Here is a 19,654-nt window from a genome sequence, read left to right as displayed (position 1 = left end):
ATAACACTGACATTCCAGACTTGCAAATAAAAGGTTTTCTGTTTATTTTTGTATTAATTTCTGTAATTAGGCATCACCCAATATCTGCATCTACATCTCAATATTAGGTAATTGATTCAAAAACCTGAATTACACATTCTCGCCCGCTGAGCACTACTACACAATCCGGCAGTTTATTTTTACAGCGCTCTCATTCATATTATGGTTTCACAGTCAATCCCTCGAGGTGGGAGAGATGTCTGAGGGATTATCAAGGAGGTGAATTTTCCACAACCAAAACCATCTGCAAAAAAAAGTCGAGGAAATCCTAGTGAAAACAAAACTGACCAGGCAATGAAGAAACCTTTTTAAAAGTAGAGATAGTAGAGTAATTGAGTAATATTTTCTGACTTCAGCAAGGAATTTTAGAGACTTACCTCGCTCATGGCAACAGAACCTAATCAGCGTCAGTGGATTTTGCTGGCAACAAGCTTGGGAGCCCTCCACCATGACAACAATGGAGCTCTGACACTCAACACCTCTATTAAAAACTGCAGGGGGGAGATATCCCTATCCCCCTGCTTATCAAAGCCACGTGATACCTTAATCAGAGCCCTATCGGCCAACCTACCACCTTCACCAGTCTGCTTATTGTGCCAGGGCAGAATAAATATGACATTCTCGCTTTGAGGACAAATGCTGCCTGAAAGGACAAGCCATGTTTGAACGGCCATGAACAAAACCTAACATTGACATTCATCTCCACGTTTCAACTTTGCCACATGAAAGCCTTAATATTGACTGAGGTGCTTTTTGTCAATACGCCTTGAAGGGCACTGTAAATGCATACGATATAAACATTCACACTTTTCAAATGGTGCATTTTTTGGCTAATATTGACCAAAGACATATTAAAATGTTGTGTGCCTAAGTTAGGTAAAACCAGAGACAACTAATTTCTACATGACAAATGACTAAAACAAATATTTGAAGTTGATAGAGTTGAATGCTGAGCAAAAATTTTAAATTTCTAAATCCTCAGCCAGACAAATGCACTCTGTATTCTGAAGTGAATTATTGCAGGCGTGATGGTAACATGACCTCCCATTTTTTAATTTATGCTCACTTATCAAGCCAGGAGGCTAATTCACCACACTAATTCAATAGATGCAAAAGATAAATAAAAAACAAACAAAAAAAGCATTGGGCTACATTGCACCATGCATTTGAAACTTTAATCCTTCAGAATGTGCTGAAAAAAAGGAGCAAAATTAATGACGGTTTTTCCCTTTTGCTTAAATATATTGAAATTAAATAATTGCGAAATAGGGAAATACCAATGATCAAGACAGAGTCTGTAGACAGTCCTCTGAAGATCATGAACGCCATACTGACCTCCCGGGGTTGAGGTGTTTCAATCTGGACCAAAGTGGTGGACTGACAGACTGACATTGGCATCCCAAGAGCGCTATGTCTAGCATTAGTTTACCACCATGCGTTTGAAATTTCAAGCCACGGAATACAGTCAGCAACCAAACAACAGCAACCAAAGTAGCGTGCATGTGCAGAGGCAGTGTTGTTTCGTGGGGTGGACACTTGACAGGAAGCAGAGACTGCAGAGGGAGATTATCTGTGTTGTGAGGTAGGCTCAAATCCCACACAGTCAGCATTGGAGGGGAAAGGGTAAGAAAGGCTGGAAATGTTGTAGTGATCACGATGTTGGACTGTGTGACTGATGAGCCACTCCATTCCTGCATAACTTAACATGAGTCTGCAAGGATATCCAGGTGCACAAAATGCTCAGGGTTTCTGATTATGATTATGGAAGGGAGTTGGATTCCAGGTCTGACCTCTGCAATGTGCATTTTGTATTACGCAAACAAAGATTTACACAACCTTCCTATTACATCATGATTTAAATAGGAAAGCTTTCCACTGTTTGCTTAGCTAAAAATAAATTAAAATAGGATTTTACACATCATAAACTATCAGTATATTTCATGACCTTCTCAATCTGAGACAAGGAAAAATGTCTAGTAATACCCTTTGATTATAGTTGTATTACTAGTTACATTTTATGATAAGCAAACAGTTTTTAGTAGCCAAACAAAGACTTATTATTTGCCTCAGATAGTGTTTTCTCTCCTTAGTTTTATATAAATTTAAAATGCCCAACTGGTAAATGCTGAGTTTATTGGATAAGAAAGGTTCTGCAGAAGCAGCCAGATGCACATCATAGGTAGTACAGTATATGAAGTGATAGGGACGACGTGGTGTAAACTGTACTATACTGATCGTCCTATCTGATGTCTGAAGCTCACATTCAGACAACAACTGTCTCATTGAGTCACTGATACAGTTGTTCTATCTATGGATGGAGACATGATGATGATGTATTTTGGGTGCACAACATGATCAGGACCAGCTGTTCCCACTCCCAGCTTGGGAACGAAAATGAGAAGTAACGAGATTAATTCTCTCGTTACTTCTACAGTACTAAGCAGAATTAAAAACCTATTGCGATAGGCCTGAAAAAAAATCTAATTCAACAATCTGAATACAGAAAACGACTTTGATTACACTGCTCCGATCTGCATGACATTAAACCTGTTATGATGGGTCAACTGTAGACATGTTGTAAAGGAATAGGTCTCTACACAAAAGATGAAGCTACTGCCAGCAGCTGGTAATCTTAGCTAAGCATAAAGACTGGAAAAAGGTGGAACCATCTAAAGTCTGGCTCAGTCCAAAGGTAAAATGTGCCCACAAGCTGACTAAATCTCACTAATTGACTTGTTTTATCTTATCTCATGTTTGTAAAAACATACAATAACTGAAGCACTAGTGGCAGCTTTTGTCTTTTTATATATGCAAAAAGAAATATGCAAGTTTATCTGTAAGTGATCTGTGCTCCACTGTCCGGAGATCTTTTGCAATCAAAAAGGGGTGACTAAATAGTGACACAATGTTAACATTTGTTTGCAATTATCACATTGAATTTCTAATAACTGGGACAAGTCATTCAGCTGTTGACAAAGTAAAAGTGCATCTCAAAAGTTCAAGAACCAGATTGAACATTAACCAGCTAGAGAGTTCGGTTTGAGGTCAAATATTCCCAAAGAAGCAATGTTGGGCTACATATAAGCTAAGAAAATCTTTCTTTGCACTATTTAGGATTATTTTATAATGACTGACTGGGGATGATAAGAGCAAGAATAAATTTCAGGAACACAAACAGAAAGCAAACCATTCTTTAGACTCACATGTTACGTTGAGTCCTCTATACTGGAACTAAACTCACCTTAAATGCGTGAAGATAATCCATCTAGTTACACACAGAAATATTGCTGCAGCTTATAATATAGATAGATAAATAGCTATACTGTATTTGCTTTTCTAGTGTCAAGAGTAAAAGCTAGAAGTGCTGGTTTCTTTTATGGAAACTTTCCCATTTCAGTTATACTGCGTCACATGACCTGGGCAGATCTTCAGGGTATGAAGAAGACATTAGTCATCAGTTTCACAATGTTAGCCTTTAAAAATCTAGACAGGGTTATTTGAACTCTCCCTGAGCACGCACACACAAAACACACATTGTTTATGAGATAATTATTAACTTGGTTGAGTTGGAGGCAAGAGGACAGCCAATAACAGCAAAGCCACTTTCCTACAACAAATATTTTTATCTTTACTGTGCTTCTTGATCACCAGGCTTCCTGCTGGCATGCCTTATTAAGCAAAGCCATATTCAAGTTGACTACATCTCTGCAAGTTTAATGGCAGTTGTTTGTCTTTCGGGCTATAATTAGCAATGAAGACATGCAGATTCTGAACTGGCTTGATAGAAGATACCTTAGGACGTAATTCAACACCTTCACCATGTAAATGAAAGTTCAAGGTTTTCAAATTTTAAAAGAGTCCTACTGTTGGCCTTTGCACCATATTCTACACAAGGATAGGCATGGTAATCTTTAAAGCATCGAACACCTGTTTTCATCTTGTTTAAAGAAAATATTTTTCTAACATATACCTCAAGTTACTAAATCAGACACATTTGTTGCTTTAGCTATAAATTGTTTGCTTTAGCTATCCATTCAGGCCAATCTAGATGTTAACATAACAGTGATTTGCATTCTATAAATCTAATTGTCAATGGTGTTAAGCTAAGTAAGAAATGTAAACTCTTATTTTTATTTCTAATGGCCATGAACAAAAACACATTAATAATTTTGAGACATTTAGCAACAAGAGGCTGTTATTATGTATCCTTCCTCTATCAGGAGTCATGGATCCACTTCCACCGCCAAAATACTCTCTAGGATTAGATTTAAAACTTTTAAAAACACGTATGGTGTCCAGCGACAAAGTAGCTGACAGAACACTGACAAATGTGCTAAGCAAAGGGAAAGCTGACATTTCCCAGATAGATTGGTGTCACAGTAAAGAAAAGAACAACACTAATGCTGCCATGTAAACACCATGAGCAGGAGTATTCTTTAATAAGAATATACCCCCCCCCCCCTCTTTATCCCGCAACAGTACAATAAAAGGCAAACGTGATTAGATGTCTCTCCTGGTTGCATCCATCACTTCTTACTAAGTAGAATCTCTTCTTTTTAACTCTGGCCATGGTTCCAACATCACTACTGCCACTCACCTTCACATTTAGCCAACAGCACATTGATCATCAAGAAAGATTGTTGACAGTGTAGTGAAAGGTAGGAAATGCTTAACAAAGAAAATGAGATGTTGAGGTTCAGAAAGGTGGGATTCCTGGAATAAAATGAGCACAATAATTCTTGGAATTCATTTAACATTGCCAAATGATGATATCTAGCAATATGAAACTCTTCATTTGTGGATTTTCCCATTATGATCCCAAGATGAACTTGTTGACAAGCTCTTGAGTTGAGGAATGCTGCTTTTTTTGGCTGCCGACCAGCTGATCTACCGGCTTTGCCAGTCATGTTTGCATTCATGTCTTTCATTATCATGTGCCAGTGTTACTTAAGTGTTTCCAACACTGGAGTTGCTCTCTGTGCAGATTTGAAATGTTTTGAGCTAACATTTTTAATTCATGCTGTCCTAAGTACATCAGGGCATTGGCTCTAAATTGTGACTAGATTTGTACATACATAGCTCTGGCAGGACCAGTACTTCCAAAGTACACATTCTGATGCCAGAGAGGACGGAGAGAGCTGATGCAGCATAAATGTGGGAGAAAGTGAACTAAAGTAAAGGCGCTATGTTTGGAGCTGAATTGCTACCGTCTCATTCATGAAAAGACCATAATCTTTTAACTGTGAGTGTCATCACCTCCTGAACAGCATTTAACCTGGTTTGTCACCAGGGTCACCAACTCATGCTCATGTGTTTTATCACGTGGCTGACGACGGTGAACTACCTAGACAGATCGAGGTCTTTCTTTGTGGACTTACACTGTGAATAACTGCTGCCATGGCATCTGTAATCTGGTTGGGAGCATTGGGGTTGCTCATGGCTCCGCAGTGGTGTTGCTGCTGGAGAGGAACTGGAAAGCTGGTTTGGATCAGTTCGACTTTAGCCCTTCTCTTTCTCACTGGGACTCAGGCAGCTTTTTGGCAGCATAACCTGGAGACAGATACAGATCCAGGAGTTAGTTCACATGAAGCTGGAGATATATAACTAAAAGGCAGAGTGAATGAGCTGTGGGCAAGTAATCTCTGAATATTATGTATAACCAGAAAGTAAAAGGAGTATGATATATTCCAGCACACTGGATTGAAATAAAAAAATGTTGATGATGTTTATGTACTTATTTTCAGGACAATCATGTTTATTGAACAGTCTAAAACTTCACAATACCCTTCAATTATAGGACATTGCAGCAAGAGTATGACCATGAACTTACAAGTAGACCAATGAATACGTTTTTATGACAGTGGACTGTTTAGACAGTTAGAGGTCAGACTTAAGGCAAAAACGTTGCGGTTCAGGTTAGAGCATCATCTGTAAAGTATATTAATGTTGATGTGTCATAGACATCAGATTGCAAATGGATATAAAAACAATTATCAACATCCATCCCTCCATTATCAATACTGCTTTATCCATGGAGGGTAATGGGTGGGCAGGAGCCATCCCCTGCTGACATTAGTTGATGGGTGGGGTTCATCCTGGACAGGATGCCAACCCATCACAGGGCCAACATACAGAGACTAACAACCATTCACACCAACCCACAGAGAAGGGTGTCTGACTAAAAGTCACAGATTCCTCTACACCACATCATCGAAGTGTTTTAGCTTTTCTGAGCAATTTTGAGTTGGACCTGGTCAACCTGCAAGCCAGAGGACGTAAAAGTATAAAATATGGGAAGTTTGGGTCAGATCAGACTATGAACCTTTGATTACGAGCAACTTCCTTTTTCATGGCGAAACATCAAAAATTTTTACGCACCGTCACGGCCTCACCCTCTGCCGAAAACTCAAGCTTTTAGCAACTTTTCATCCCATAGGTCTTTATATGACACATACCAAATTTGAAGTTGCTCATGCCAAATCTGAAGGAGGAGTTTGTTAAAGTATTAAACGATTGAAATGGCCAAAAATGCCAAGAATAATACTAATAGCCGACTTCCTGTTGGTTATAGGGAATGGCTCCAATAGACTTTTTTTAATGTCTGGACATGAAACATCTGACTCCCAAATTCTGTACATGTGGGATAATCGCATTTCCAGATCTCACGTTTGGAGGCGCTGTCGAGCCATTTTGCCCCGCCCAATCTCTTAAAAGACGTAAATTTTTGTCGGGGGAGAACTTTGGGTGAACATTTCATCCAAATCGGAGCACGTTTAGCCCCTCAAAATCGCGATTCATTTTGGAAAATAATAATCATAGCAGATCCAATAGGGCTGTTGGCGCTCGGGCCCTAATTATGTTGTGTTGCCTAATTTTTTTGTACCCTATTATTATAACAAGATTATGGGTTTTCAGCCATAAGACTGAGCTAAAAGCTAACATTTGCAAATTTGCACAAAACACAAAGTACACTAGAAGATAAGGGGTTATATCAGTAAATTAAAAAAATGACACCATGGTGGCACTATAGAAAAACTAAGGGATGAACAACATTATTAAAGTTCATCTGCAAAGAAACATGGATGTCTTGAGCAAAGTGGATGACAAAACATTGGTGTCCCGAGAGCTTTCTCCACTTTTGGCATGGTTAAAAAAGGGTTATGATTCCTACACAGTTAATTTGACGTGGATGTAGAAACCCTAACATATTTTTACATGTCAACGCCAGTGTGCTGGAGAGCAAAGTTTATCACAAAACATAAAGCAACAGGTTTCACTCTCCACCCACTTTACTGTCTGTATTGTGACATGTAGTCATTTAAGGAGTATTCAACAGTTTCCGGGTTCCTGGAAGCCCCCAAAGTACCTTTAAGACCTGGAGACCACTACAGAAAAAGTAATGGCTTTAACTGAATGTCAAATTTGTAATGCTGTGGAAAAATTACAATTGACATAATGAGAATAATAGCAGAGGACATACTTAACAAAAGGCTTTTAGAAACACTGACACACACACATCTATTTCATTTGTATGATTCATGATTAAAACCCCTACAGCACTTCCTCACCGCCATTCAAGGTCATTAACCATTAGTCAGATAAGAGCCAGATAACACAATGCTACTGTGTAGAGGACCCTTTGATAAGCAGGGCAGCACGTGCCTCAACTAACCTCCACCTTAGTCATTCCTGAATCTCGGTTATACGTCACAACTGATAGAAGCAATGCATAATCATGATTTAGGCAGAAAGAGAAGCAAAAAACAAAAACAGAGACTGTTTGAAATGTTAATGAGGATGTACTACAAGGCAACAAGTACAGAACTAATGAAGTTGTATATTGTTAGGCTGCTAAGATCAATCAGTCAATGCTATTTTTGAAATATTTAAACTAATTAAAGAAAACAACAAAATCCATAGTTTTACCGTTTTTGTGATATTTAATCCTGTAAAAATGCCCTGAAATCTTACTCAAATTGTCTCACTAGCAACATTAACAATAGAATAATGATTTTCCTTCTACAAGCGTCTACAAGCAAGGCCCTCTTTTGATCCACTTTTCAGAGTCATAGTTAGAAATCATTCTCTCTGAGTCCCTGGCAGCAGCTATCAAAGAAACGATAAGCCTCCCTGAAGCCTAAGCGCAATCATATCAATGACCTTGATGACGGCAAGGAGCTTCTAGGTATGTTTCATCAAAGTACAATCAATGACAAAAATGTAGGAGCTGGACAGAATGAACTTGTATTCAGATGTGGATTAAACAAAGTCATTACCAAAGAGACCTGAAGTTGCGAGACTGCACCGTTTTGGCAACACTGCCTATAAATGCACTAATTGTTATATCAGCTGTTTTACTGCAACTTAAACTGGTTGAGGACATACAAATCTGCATTCATTTTGATAAAGGTACTGGCATTAGTTTGGTGTGATTTAAGATTACTTTCTCAGTAAACCATCACTGTGGAAGAGGCTGGCTACACAGTGCTAAAGTTACAGAACCCTGTGATCCTGGGCAAAAACCATGGGAACCAGCTTATCTACCTCTAATAATACCGTTAGGATAACAATAATGATCAGAAGAAAACAATAATACCAACTGCAATTACCCAACTTGGCACGCAGATTTAAAACCCAAATGATCCAAAAGCTTTGTCTGGAGTCAGGAACATTCAGTTTGTCAGAGGACTGAATAAAGAGGAACTGATTGTTCCTTGAGTAATAACTGAAATGCCCAAAAGGACATGTTTGAGTGCTGAAACTGCAGGAGGAAGTCAGGACAACATGCTTTGTATTTCTCCTGGAAGAAGTTCATCATGCCTGCCCAGAGTCATGCAGTCATCCAAGTCCAGCACCTCGCAAACTCTTTTTAAAAGTGTGAAATGTATTTTCCCCAAACTTCAAAAGTTTTCCATTTAAGATTTAGTCACAGTCTCAAATGTGCACACACAAAGCTTTGGGAAAACTATCCTTCTGGGAGGAAGTAAAAATGAAAACAGGAAGCAGGTAACTGCTACAGACCGACGCTTGTAAGAAGCAGCTATAAATTTATAAAAATGAAAACATGGGGGTCTTTCTAGTATCTATAATGTAATTTGAAAGGGTTCACTGAAAGTCATACATATACATTGACCTGGACCTTTATTTCAGAGCTAATCTGGGTTAATACAAAATGTATGTCTACCCTGTGACTTTATAAGTTTACTCAATTTGTCACAGCATAACGAGTTGAGATGCCATCATCATGTGTCCCTCCTACAGACAGAGAAGACAGGAGGATATGTCAGTCACATATTCTATTTATAACTAATAAGGAAAAAAACGAACTCTCCTAAAGCCAGAAATAATGATATTAAGAAAAAGCTACTCTGTTTATATTCATCGCTTTTCCTATTTGACTGCGTAGATAGCTGACAGTGTGTAACATGCTGTTTATAGCTTCTGAAGTAACATTGCAAAGGTCACCAAATACTGTTACACGTTTGTTACATGGGTTTGGCTTTTTTGTCGTTATTGTAGATTTGATATACACAAAAACTATACTAGACAAAGTCTCAGAGAATAGCAATTTCCTCCTTTTACTAAGAATGTAAGCCACATTAAAGACACACAATGGGGGTAAGAGGATAGAATTACAAAAAAAATTATTAAAAAGTATGATACAGTTATCTAAAAAAGACTTGTATGCATGAAAATTAAAAATAAACGAAATAAATTATGTTCTTAACTGTTGTTTACTGTCATCTCATGTGGCCTTTTGGGTAGAATATAGAAAAAAGGTTAAAAATCCACATGATGACATTAATGGAAAGTGAGACAGTCAGACGACTGGACAGAGTTTGCGTCTAAAACCAGTGATCTGCCAGGACACTCGGCTGGGCCCTGCTTCAAACAGCAGCTTGGCATCTGAATGTTTGACCACAGATGGAATGCTTATCTACAAATTCTATCAAAAAGGCATTATTAAATACTGTTTGATAAAAAACATAAACTGAAAGTAAAAATGTCTGTCCAGAAATGGAAGGTTGATCATGTCCAAACCTCAAGACAAGCCTGTACTTAAAAAAAAAGATTAAAAAAAAAGCAGGACCATGACAGAGGGGAAAGGAGCAGTTTAAAGTTTCATTAGAAAACTTGGTTTAATAATGAGACAGCAATTGATTAATTTGCTTCTGTTTAGCAGTCAATGTATTCCTAAACAGACAAACGACACCATCACTTGTCGTTGTGAAAGTCCCAAGTGACCTGGAGATAATTTCTGGCCTTTTTATCTAGCACAGCAACATACTGGAACATTCTGAACACTGTTGTATATTCCCAGAAGTGACTTGATTATCACATGTTTTTTTTCATGTAATGATAAACAGTCAATCTCACCAGAATTTACCACAGCATTTAGAATGCCATCACTTGCTTAAACATGACCTTTAAAGGAACTATTTTTGGATTCATAACAGTGGACAAACAAGTTTCATCTACAAAAAGTCAAGTGGCATGTTCAAATTATTTTTTCTGCTTTGTAACCTATGAAAATGCAGGACCTTCTCACAGCTGTCCTTGCTATCGCTACAGGTCATTACGGTCCAAGCCAGTCAAGTGCAACACGAACAGAAGAGTCTTAAGTTAAGTTTGATTAGACAAGACAAACTGCTTTTCTGGTCTTGTAATTAAGGCCTAACAACAAGATAAACAATGAATTAAATAGACCACAAATTAACAGACAATCAACAAGCAGTACAAAGTGACTAAAAAGAATGTGAAACATGGTAACTGTTCAAGGAATAAAAAATATGTTCATGATCGTACATTACCTTTGTGTGCTTACTGCAGAGAAGCCACCGCAGACATTTTAGTACAATTCTGAATTCTGCTGTAAAGACCGACTTGGGGCTGGTCAGAGTGCAGGACAAAAACAAATAGAGGGAGGAAAGAGAGATAGGGTGACAAAAGAAGCAAGAGTTAGAGATGCGGAGTGTGCGCTCCGGCCGATCATGTGCCCTCCAGCCTGAGTGCTCTCTCAGACCAACATGCACCAACTGATAACAGCAGCCTTCCTCCTCAGGATTATGTTTCCTCCTCCAGCCTGCTGACACGTAACCATGTGACTCCAGGACCATTCAACACTGAGTCAGAGGCTGTTGCTCAGTCACTCAGTCACTCAGTCTCTCTCTCTCTCTCTCTCTCTCTCTCTCAGTGAAGGAGGGAGAGCTCATCTTTCACTCTGTGTTTATGACCTGATTTATTCTGTTTTTTCAGTTATTTTGTGTGTTTTTTTTTCATTTCATTTGTAGAGGACCGTGATGTTCTCTGGTAAATCTTAATAAACATTGTGTTTTAAAAATCAAATCTCTCTCTCTCTCTCTCTCTCTCATCAGTGTCTACTTGGCCTACAGAGTAGAATTGGCATGTGGTTGTAATGGATAAAAATACATTCTTTTCTTGCTGGTTAAAACATGCAAAAATGCTGTATGGTCCATTAAATCACGTGAGGATTACACACTGCATTCCCCATGTGGAAATACTGTATCTATTCTAAAACAGCCTATTACAATCTACAAAAGTGACATAAATTCCTGTTGTGACACAGACAATAAGTGAACACCTGGTAAAGAAAAGGATTTGAAAAGGACTGACACAAAAGGCTGGTTTACCACCACAAGGGCAAATGATCAAATGAGGACAAGAGGGCGAGTCATTATGAACTTGCTTCTTCAGAACATTGGGCAACTCTCATGAAGGGCATTGCAACCTGCCGCCAGCAAGCTTTTAACCATCTTTACTACGTAATCAATATTATGAAATGAGCAGTGCCAGCGGTTACTGGGGTTGCATGTATCTCAAAACACTAACTTTGGATCCATGTTTTTGGACATCAGAATTATTGTATGTCCATCAGATTGAACATTTTCTGTTGCAGTTCACCTGATTATCTGCTTGTTCTGGTAAAATATTATATATGTGTAAATCTAGGAAAATATACACAAAGGGATTCCGCAGGTTCGGCATTTAGCGATCGAAAAAAAACTTGTAATGTAATGAAATCATCAACACCAAAAAAACAATCAATTAATCCCACCTAAATTCATGGAAGCCACCAGAATAATTGTGTTTTGCAGCGAACAAAGAACAGTCCAGAGATCTAAACAACATGCTTACCCGTTCACCAAATAAGTGCTGCATTCCACATCAGCTTACATGAGCCTTAGGGCTAAAGAAATACCCAAACCCCGGATGAGTGTTCAAGTGTGTGTGTGTGTGTGTGTCTGTGTGTGTGATATGTGTGCGAGACTACTTTTTGTCCCCAGGGATGAGGGCTCACTGAAGTCACATGCCTCTCTTGCAGGGAAAATTCAAGGCCACAAGGCCACAAGTCAAGGAAACAAGTAGCTAAAATTGAAGTCCACTTCAAAGTCTGGGGCTTTCCCCAATCCCAGCTGTGTTCTGATAATAGCATTATATACTATGGTCAACTATTAGGAGGTGTGACTTCATGCATGCAAGGATGATTGACAACCTTCTCTTTACATTGACCAACAGACAATATGCTTATTTCACAACACTTAACTGACACAGAATAGAGACACCGTCTTCATTCTGGTTGATTTTTGATATTTTAAATTTAAAAAACACACTGCCTTCAATTTTCAAGCTTTTATCTTAAATGTTAACACAACTCGAAAATTGACTCTCCAGCTTCCCATTATTCTTCTCTTCATTTAAGTCTAAGACTAGGCCATATTCCTAGAAATAAGAATGGGGCGAAAGCGATATAGCAATCAATTTTCCAAAAGCTGAATTGAGACAAACTCACCAGAACCGAGGTTGGTGCTCTCACCAAGTCAAGCCTCCTGTGTAGCTGCTAATGCAAACACTGACTTCGAGTAGCTGTATACCTCTGACAACCGCCCTATTTGTGAATCTCTATTGGGATTTGGCCGTGATAGCTGTGCCTCTGTTGCCTCTGAGTGTTTTAGCCTGAAATAGCTCAGCAGTTTAAAAGTCACCCAGCCGCGTCCTCAGCCTTTAAACATGCAGATATCTCAACCTCCCTGCTCTGATCTTCACAGTCCAGTGACCACACAACCTTCACTGAGGGGGTCCAAGAACTTAAGCACGACTGTTACTCTGTGTGCATGCAGTCACTAGAGCAAACAGCTGCACTCGGGTCAATGTACGCCCATCTTTATCTCACTCTGTATTCTGTCACAGGCTTCAGGCAGCAGTGACTGGGCTGTGGGCAAATATAGCACCTGTCTATGGGGTGAAGAGGGATTCAACAGGCAGCTAACATAATGCTTGCCCATTGTCCTCTCCTCCAGAAAAGAAAAAAAAAGTAGTAAGTATTTTTATATCTTGAAGAGGGATACGGTGTATGGAGAAGCAGGCCAACACACATTTTGAAGTAGAAACAAATCTGAAACTTTTGTTGGTTAACTTCTCAAGAGCAGATCTCTGTCAGAGTACAGTTAAAGGGGCAGTAAGCAATTCTAAAGCAATACACCATCCATCCATCATCTACCGCTTTATCCATTTAAGGGTCGCGGGAAAGGCGGGGTACACTCTCGCCCTATGTCAACCTGAACAGGTTGCCAGCCTATCACAGGGCAACATACAAAGATAGACAATTACACTCACACCTTCAGTCAATTTAGAGTCTTCGATCAACTTAACGCATATACAGGGAGAACATGCAAACTCCACACAGAAAGGCCCTGGGATTTGAACTAAAAACCTTCTTGCTGTGAGGCGACAGTACTAACCACTACATCACCGTGCAGCCCTAAAGCAAGATACATTTTGTAAAATTCAGCGAATATTTCACCACCGTCTGTGAAAATCTGGGTTTTCGGCGCAGCCCAGGCTCTTTAAATCGAAAACAATAAAATGGTGCAGACTGCACCAAACAACAATGCGAGTGCAGCTTGTAAACATCACTCATTTTATTTTACACAATAAACAATGCAGAAAAGATGTGCATTTATGTTTAATTTTCACAACAACAAAAAAATTCTGCTTTTTGGGCTTTTAAATTTGGCTTTACTTTTGTTTTATATAATAAAGTTCATTGTTAAACTGTAAAATATCAAGCCTCAATTACATTTCTTTGTCATAGGGGTTTCAGAACGACATCTTAGGAATCATTGCATGTATATATTGTGGATATAACAAAAACTTTCTTACTCCATAATATCGGTATCAGCATTGGCCCCCCAAAAATCCTTATCAGTTGGGCTCTAGACATCAGTGGTCTCGACAATGACCCCACAGAAGTGAAATACCTGTGTCAAGTACTGATGACCAAGTCCAGTGGCCCTTGTTTCAATTTGTCTTGGGTAATCATGACTTGGATGACTGATAATCTTCAGTTGGCCAAGGCCCTCTTGTTATTTATTATATATTAATGTAACAGTATAAAATAGACATGAAGGTAATGGCTTGTTTTTGATACCCCCACTGCTCCAGCTGTTTTTAAAGTGTGGCACTGCTCAAAACTACATCCAGTGCTGCTCAGGTTGCAAGAGCTACACAAAAGCTAAAAGCACATTCTCACAGAAACTTGATAATTGTGAAGCTTAAAAATGCTTATAATAATTGTGTTTACTCTCATAACACTCAGACTGGGACAGGAATAAAATAACCCCAGAGCTCTCAGAACCCAAGGAAGGTCTAACATCTCACACTGCGGTCAAGTACAAAAAAGACGTTGATCAATTTCCACGGAAAGAACATAATGTGAATATAGTGCATTTGTGTGAGAGATCACACAACCACTGCAAGTAAAGAATAAGAAAAAAGGCATGAGAATGTATGAACCTCATACTCCTGTGGGAATGGATAACAACAAAGAAAGTGTATGTAGTACCTCTTTCACACAAATTACCGTGTAGACACGGGTTTTGTAAATGCGTGTTGACCCAGGTTTTTTAAATGCGGGTCGACCAGCGTTTAACCGGCAATTTTCACCGGCACTTTAACACTGCGAGCAGACCAGGGTCGTGTGTTAAAGTGCCGTGTAGTGACAGTTGGCGGGCAGAGTGGTGCACGCCATAAAACAAAGAAGAAGAACAGTGTAGTAAACAACAGAAACCATGGTAGCCAGTGAGCCGGTGGTCAACGCTACCTTATATCTTGTACTTGTCTGTCTTTCAAAGTTTACAAACTCAGCGCAGTGTTACGAGCCAAGCCTGGCCCTTTAAGCAGGTGGCCATATGGGTTTTGAAGTGTGTGTATGAGAGAAGAAGAAGGTTGGCGCTGTGGTTGTGTACGTAGCTGCAGCCACAGTGAGAAAGGGCTCCGCACATCATCCATGTTACCGACAGTTTATGGCCACTGTGAGAAGTGAGAGATCGCCTGATGAGGCCGTGTATGTCCGCCGAAGGGTTGAAATAAAGTGCCCCGTTCTAAACCTCATCGATGATCTGGATTGTGTTAGGTGTTACCACCAACGAGCCAAAGCTAGGCTAATCGAGCTAGCTACATGCGAGAGGTCTCTTTACTACAGTTGGTGAGGTAACAGCAGTTACCGACGGAGGAGTCGAGCTTTCATTGCCTCCGTCATCGCACAAATTAGCGCGTTCAACCGGGTCTGACGTTCACATCAATGCTGATCGGAGGTGAAGCCGATTATTACCCGGGTCTATTGCAGAGTCATTTGACCCGCCGCTGAATGCCAATTAAACGTTTTCACACTGCAGAAAACGCCAGCTGTTAGCGGGTTTCAACAGGGTTTTGGCCAGTGTGAAAGGGGCTGAGGCTGAGGTGAGGGAGTAGAAAAGATCTCAACAGTAGCCCAAACTATTCATGTTCCATGCAGGGTATGTTGCCGAAGCACTTAATGGTATTTAAATGCAAATTAGCAACAGCAAAGCAAGGAAACAAAATTGTAGGTAATGATGTGACTCCACAATCTCTAAAAGTAAACAGGCCTAAAATCATGGTGTTAAAGTTAAGATGGATTTTTTTAGGCTTGATGTGTTTAAAAACAAAATTGTGGGTCGGTTTATCTGCAGAGGGGAAGGTAGAAATAAACATAAAGGACCAAGGGTCCATGATAAAAAAAAAGCTTAATATCTACCTCTTTTACTTCCTGCTCTTCTGCATGACAAAGCAATTCACAACAGGAATGTGGAGACGCTCTGGTCAACTGACATTTTTTTTTCTTAGTTAACAAAAGTCTGTCAAATTCCACTGAGGCGAAGGAAAACAAATAAAAGCTGAGAGTGTGATCACAAAGAAAAGACTGATCTATTTGTTCAAGCACAGCTCCGAAATTTAAGATCAGAGCTCAGGTTTGAGAGGTGAAAAAAAAACATTGCAGTGGTTTGTTTCATATTTGATATTCTTGAGGAAAAGGTAATAGATTTTTTCCATATCTCGGCTTTTCTATTTATCTCTAAATTATAATAACCTGGATTGCACTTGGAGATGATTTTCGTGAGTCAGCAGAGGAGACACATCCATCCTGCCAGAGGGCATGTTCTTACATCTATAAACCACAACTACATTTTAAGTAATCCAATGATTACTTGATTTAATGTTGATTAATGAATCCAATATTTATGATAGATTAATGTGTGGTTTGGCAAAATTTGTGAGAACCAATAACAAGAGGGAGCCAAGATGAATTTGCCTTTGTTTCTGTTGTGCAGAGGAAAAATACAAGTCAACTTTTGCCCAGATTATTCAAGATTGTACTGCTATATATATATATATGGACAATTTATTTGAGAGAATAACTTCTCCAAACTTGGATTTTAATAACTTGAATGAGTATCACTGTTTACAAATCTGTTGATTTGCTGTCTGAATAAACCCCTGCTAACCTGAATAATCGTTTTTTTTACAGCAGATAATTTGACTTGTCAGAACAGGAAAAACACATGTGCAACTACAAGCATTAATGGCAGCTCACTTCCAGTTACTCCTATGCAGCAATCAAGAGCATAATAATTACACTTATGTCAAAATATCCCCTTTGAAAAAGCTTGGTTCACTATTCTTCACTGCATGTGTTCCCCCCAGTTTGGGAACAACTGAAGTTGCTCGTCACAACTTTATAAATGAGATAAAGTTGCATTTCTTTTTTAGTCTTCATTAGTGTCTCATGTTACCAAATCTGCAGTAAAATATATGTACACAACAAATACCTGGTGCTGTAACTATTGATTATTGGGTTATCTGTTGATTGTTTTATTGATTAGTTCTGAGTCCATTTTCACAAATTCCCAGTGCCCAAGGAGAAATCTTCAAATACCCAGATTCAGAACACATTCGGTTTACAGCAAAAGGAGACCAAGAAAACCAGAACACAAACATTTTGGAAGCTGAAGAAAGATACATATATATATATAGATATATTGTTTAAAAATAATAACTCAGAATGATTATGTGAAGCAATTCATTTATTATATGGCTACATGTTGGTATTTTTGTTGAGAAACTTTTGAATCTGTGAATTTAAAGGAAGCTTTCACCTACTACTGAAACCATTTTGTATTGTCATCAGGTAAATCAATAATGAAATCAATAAACCTCAGTCATTTTCTTTCTGCTCATTCATTGCACGGAGCAATGAATGAGTGATGGATGAATAAGTTAAGCTGAACACACCCCCAGGCTCCACACTGCCTTGCTGAATGCCTCGTTTACTTACTGAAGACATAAGACGGGAAAACCCCGACACACTATGTTTTGATGTAGACGAGCTCATCCATGACCATCAATTTATTACACCGTGGCTGCTGTCAGAAGCAGTAACCGTCAGGCTGCTAGGTTGAGAACCTCGCACATTGAGTCAGAGGAGCTAAATTAAACGTATAATCACAAATCCAGCCAAGTTCCTGTTGTTAACTTTGTTCACAAACCGAAAGACACCGCGACGTCGTCCAGAAGCGACAGCAGTGGACACATCCATGCATGTGTGGCAGTCAACGTGGTTGTCACCGCCGCCTCTCCTCAAAGACAAATAAATCAACCAGCCAAGGCCAGTTAACGGACTTCAACGCGGGGGGTTCAGAACAAAATCCTGATGAGGCTCACAACAATAAACAGATTATGGTTTATTTACACACCGGTGCCTGGTACTCACCTCAAAATCTCTCTGAATGACTTGCTGAACCGTTGTCATTGCACTAAAATAACAGGGTTTTCACATCCGGTAAAAAAAAAATCAAGTTAAAAGCCTTACCAGCAGAAGCCATGGGCGGTGGTGAAGGAAGTACCAAGATCCTTCACATAATTAAAACTACCAATACCACATTTTCAGATTGTTTCAGTATAAGTAAAAGCCTTGGATTTAATATCCTTCTTAACAGTACAGAAGTATTATCAGTACTTAGCAAGTAGTAAAAGTACTGTGGTAAAATGTAGCATGTCCTGTGACTGATATCTGATTCTATCTTACATTATTGAATTGTTAATATTGCTGCCTCGATGTGTAAGCAGAGTTGTACTGATGTAACTGCTATAGAGTTTTAATGTAGTTTTAACTACATTACATAAAGCTAGGTAGCTTAGCCCAGTGTTTACCAATCAGGAGTTTGCCCACTGCAAAGCGTAACCAGATACCTGAGGGTTTGTGAGATGATTAATGGGATAAAAGTCAATAACATACTGATACACACATTTCTGTTCTTCTCTCTGTTTTTGCACTTTTCACAATATTTTTTTTGTGTGAAGTATAAGATTAATTTAAGTTACTGAAATGATTAATTATTTTTTGGGATGGAACTTCTTGTCTATATTTCTATTCAAAATCTTACTTAAAGTAAATCTGAAAAGCAACTGCAGCTGTCAGATGAATGTATACATTATAATACAATATAATACAATTAAAGTACACGTATATCAACAGATTTATATGGACGTGGATTGTGTGCCTTTATTTTGAAGGTAAACTTAATCTAAATCCGGTATTGCTCTGATCATTTCTTTTGCTTGTCGCTGTCTTCCTCAGATGTAAGTTGCTGCGCCTGCGTAAAGCATGATTCATATTTCTGATGAAAGCCTGAGGGAAGGCGACGTTCCGTTATGATGTCCATGACCTCAAAAACAAGTGATTTAAATGCAAAATTAGGATTAATTTACTGTTCAAATTGACATCAGTAGCTAAAGAAGGCATATTGTTATTGTAATTTTATTAGAGCTTTTAAAAATATAATGTGTTGGTTAAATTATTAGTCACTAGCAGAAAATTAACCACTAACAATTAATTCTCATAAAAAAACAAAGATTCCCTGTTTTGACATTTTCTAATGTGAGAATGTGCTGATTTCAATCTAATGTGATTGTAAATTGAATATCTTTAATATTCAATTGTATTGAATATTAAAGATATTTTATTTTTGTGATTGTAAATTGAATATCTTTAAAAATAAAAATTTTCACTGTTTTTATTATATGTTATAGCCTAAAAAAATAATCAACCATTTAATAAACTGACAATAAAAATAATAATTCGTTGCTCTACTTGTCATCATTATCATAATCATCATAAAACTTATGAAATGTGGAAATAAGATAAGTGGGATATGGATCTTTTAAAAATTGCACTCATTTTATCACCATTGTATATTTGAATTATTCACCAATCAACAAGGATGGATTAAATCAAATT

General features: G+C 38.5%; 1 protein-coding gene across 9 annotated transcripts in view; it reads right to left on the bottom strand.

Annotated features, from left to right (window-relative positions):
* slc4a2b (solute carrier family 4 member 2b) overlaps positions 1-18,194 on the bottom strand; it is a 51,847-nt gene extending 33,653 nt beyond the window's left edge. For 5 of the 9 annotated variants that reach the window (XM_035612089.2, XM_035612097.2, XM_035612095.2 and 2 more), the window contains exons 1-2: positions 10,851-11,098; positions 5,418-5,589 (exon numbers count right to left, since the gene is read on the bottom strand). In XM_035612089.2, coding sequence (XP_035467982.1) covers positions 5,418-5,477 — 60 coding nt within the window. In that variant the 5' untranslated portion in view covers positions 5,478-5,589; positions 10,851-11,098. Of the gene's footprint in view, positions 1-416; positions 520-3,280; positions 3,424-5,417; positions 5,590-10,850; positions 11,099-12,850; positions 13,048-18,127 lie in introns of those variants that run through there. The other 4 variants (XM_035612090.2, XM_035612091.2, XM_035612093.2 and 1 more) reach the window with 4 other exon arrangements.
* Positions 18,195-19,654: the final 1,460 nt, after the last annotated feature.

The sequence above is a fragment of the Scophthalmus maximus genome, chromosome 16, assembly GCF_022379125.1.
Source record: "Scophthalmus maximus strain ysfricsl-2021 chromosome 16, ASM2237912v1, whole genome shotgun sequence".
NCBI classification, from domain to species: Eukaryota; Metazoa; Chordata; class Actinopteri; order Pleuronectiformes; family Scophthalmidae; genus Scophthalmus; species Scophthalmus maximus.
This window is presented reverse-complemented; position numbering and strand designations above follow the sequence as displayed.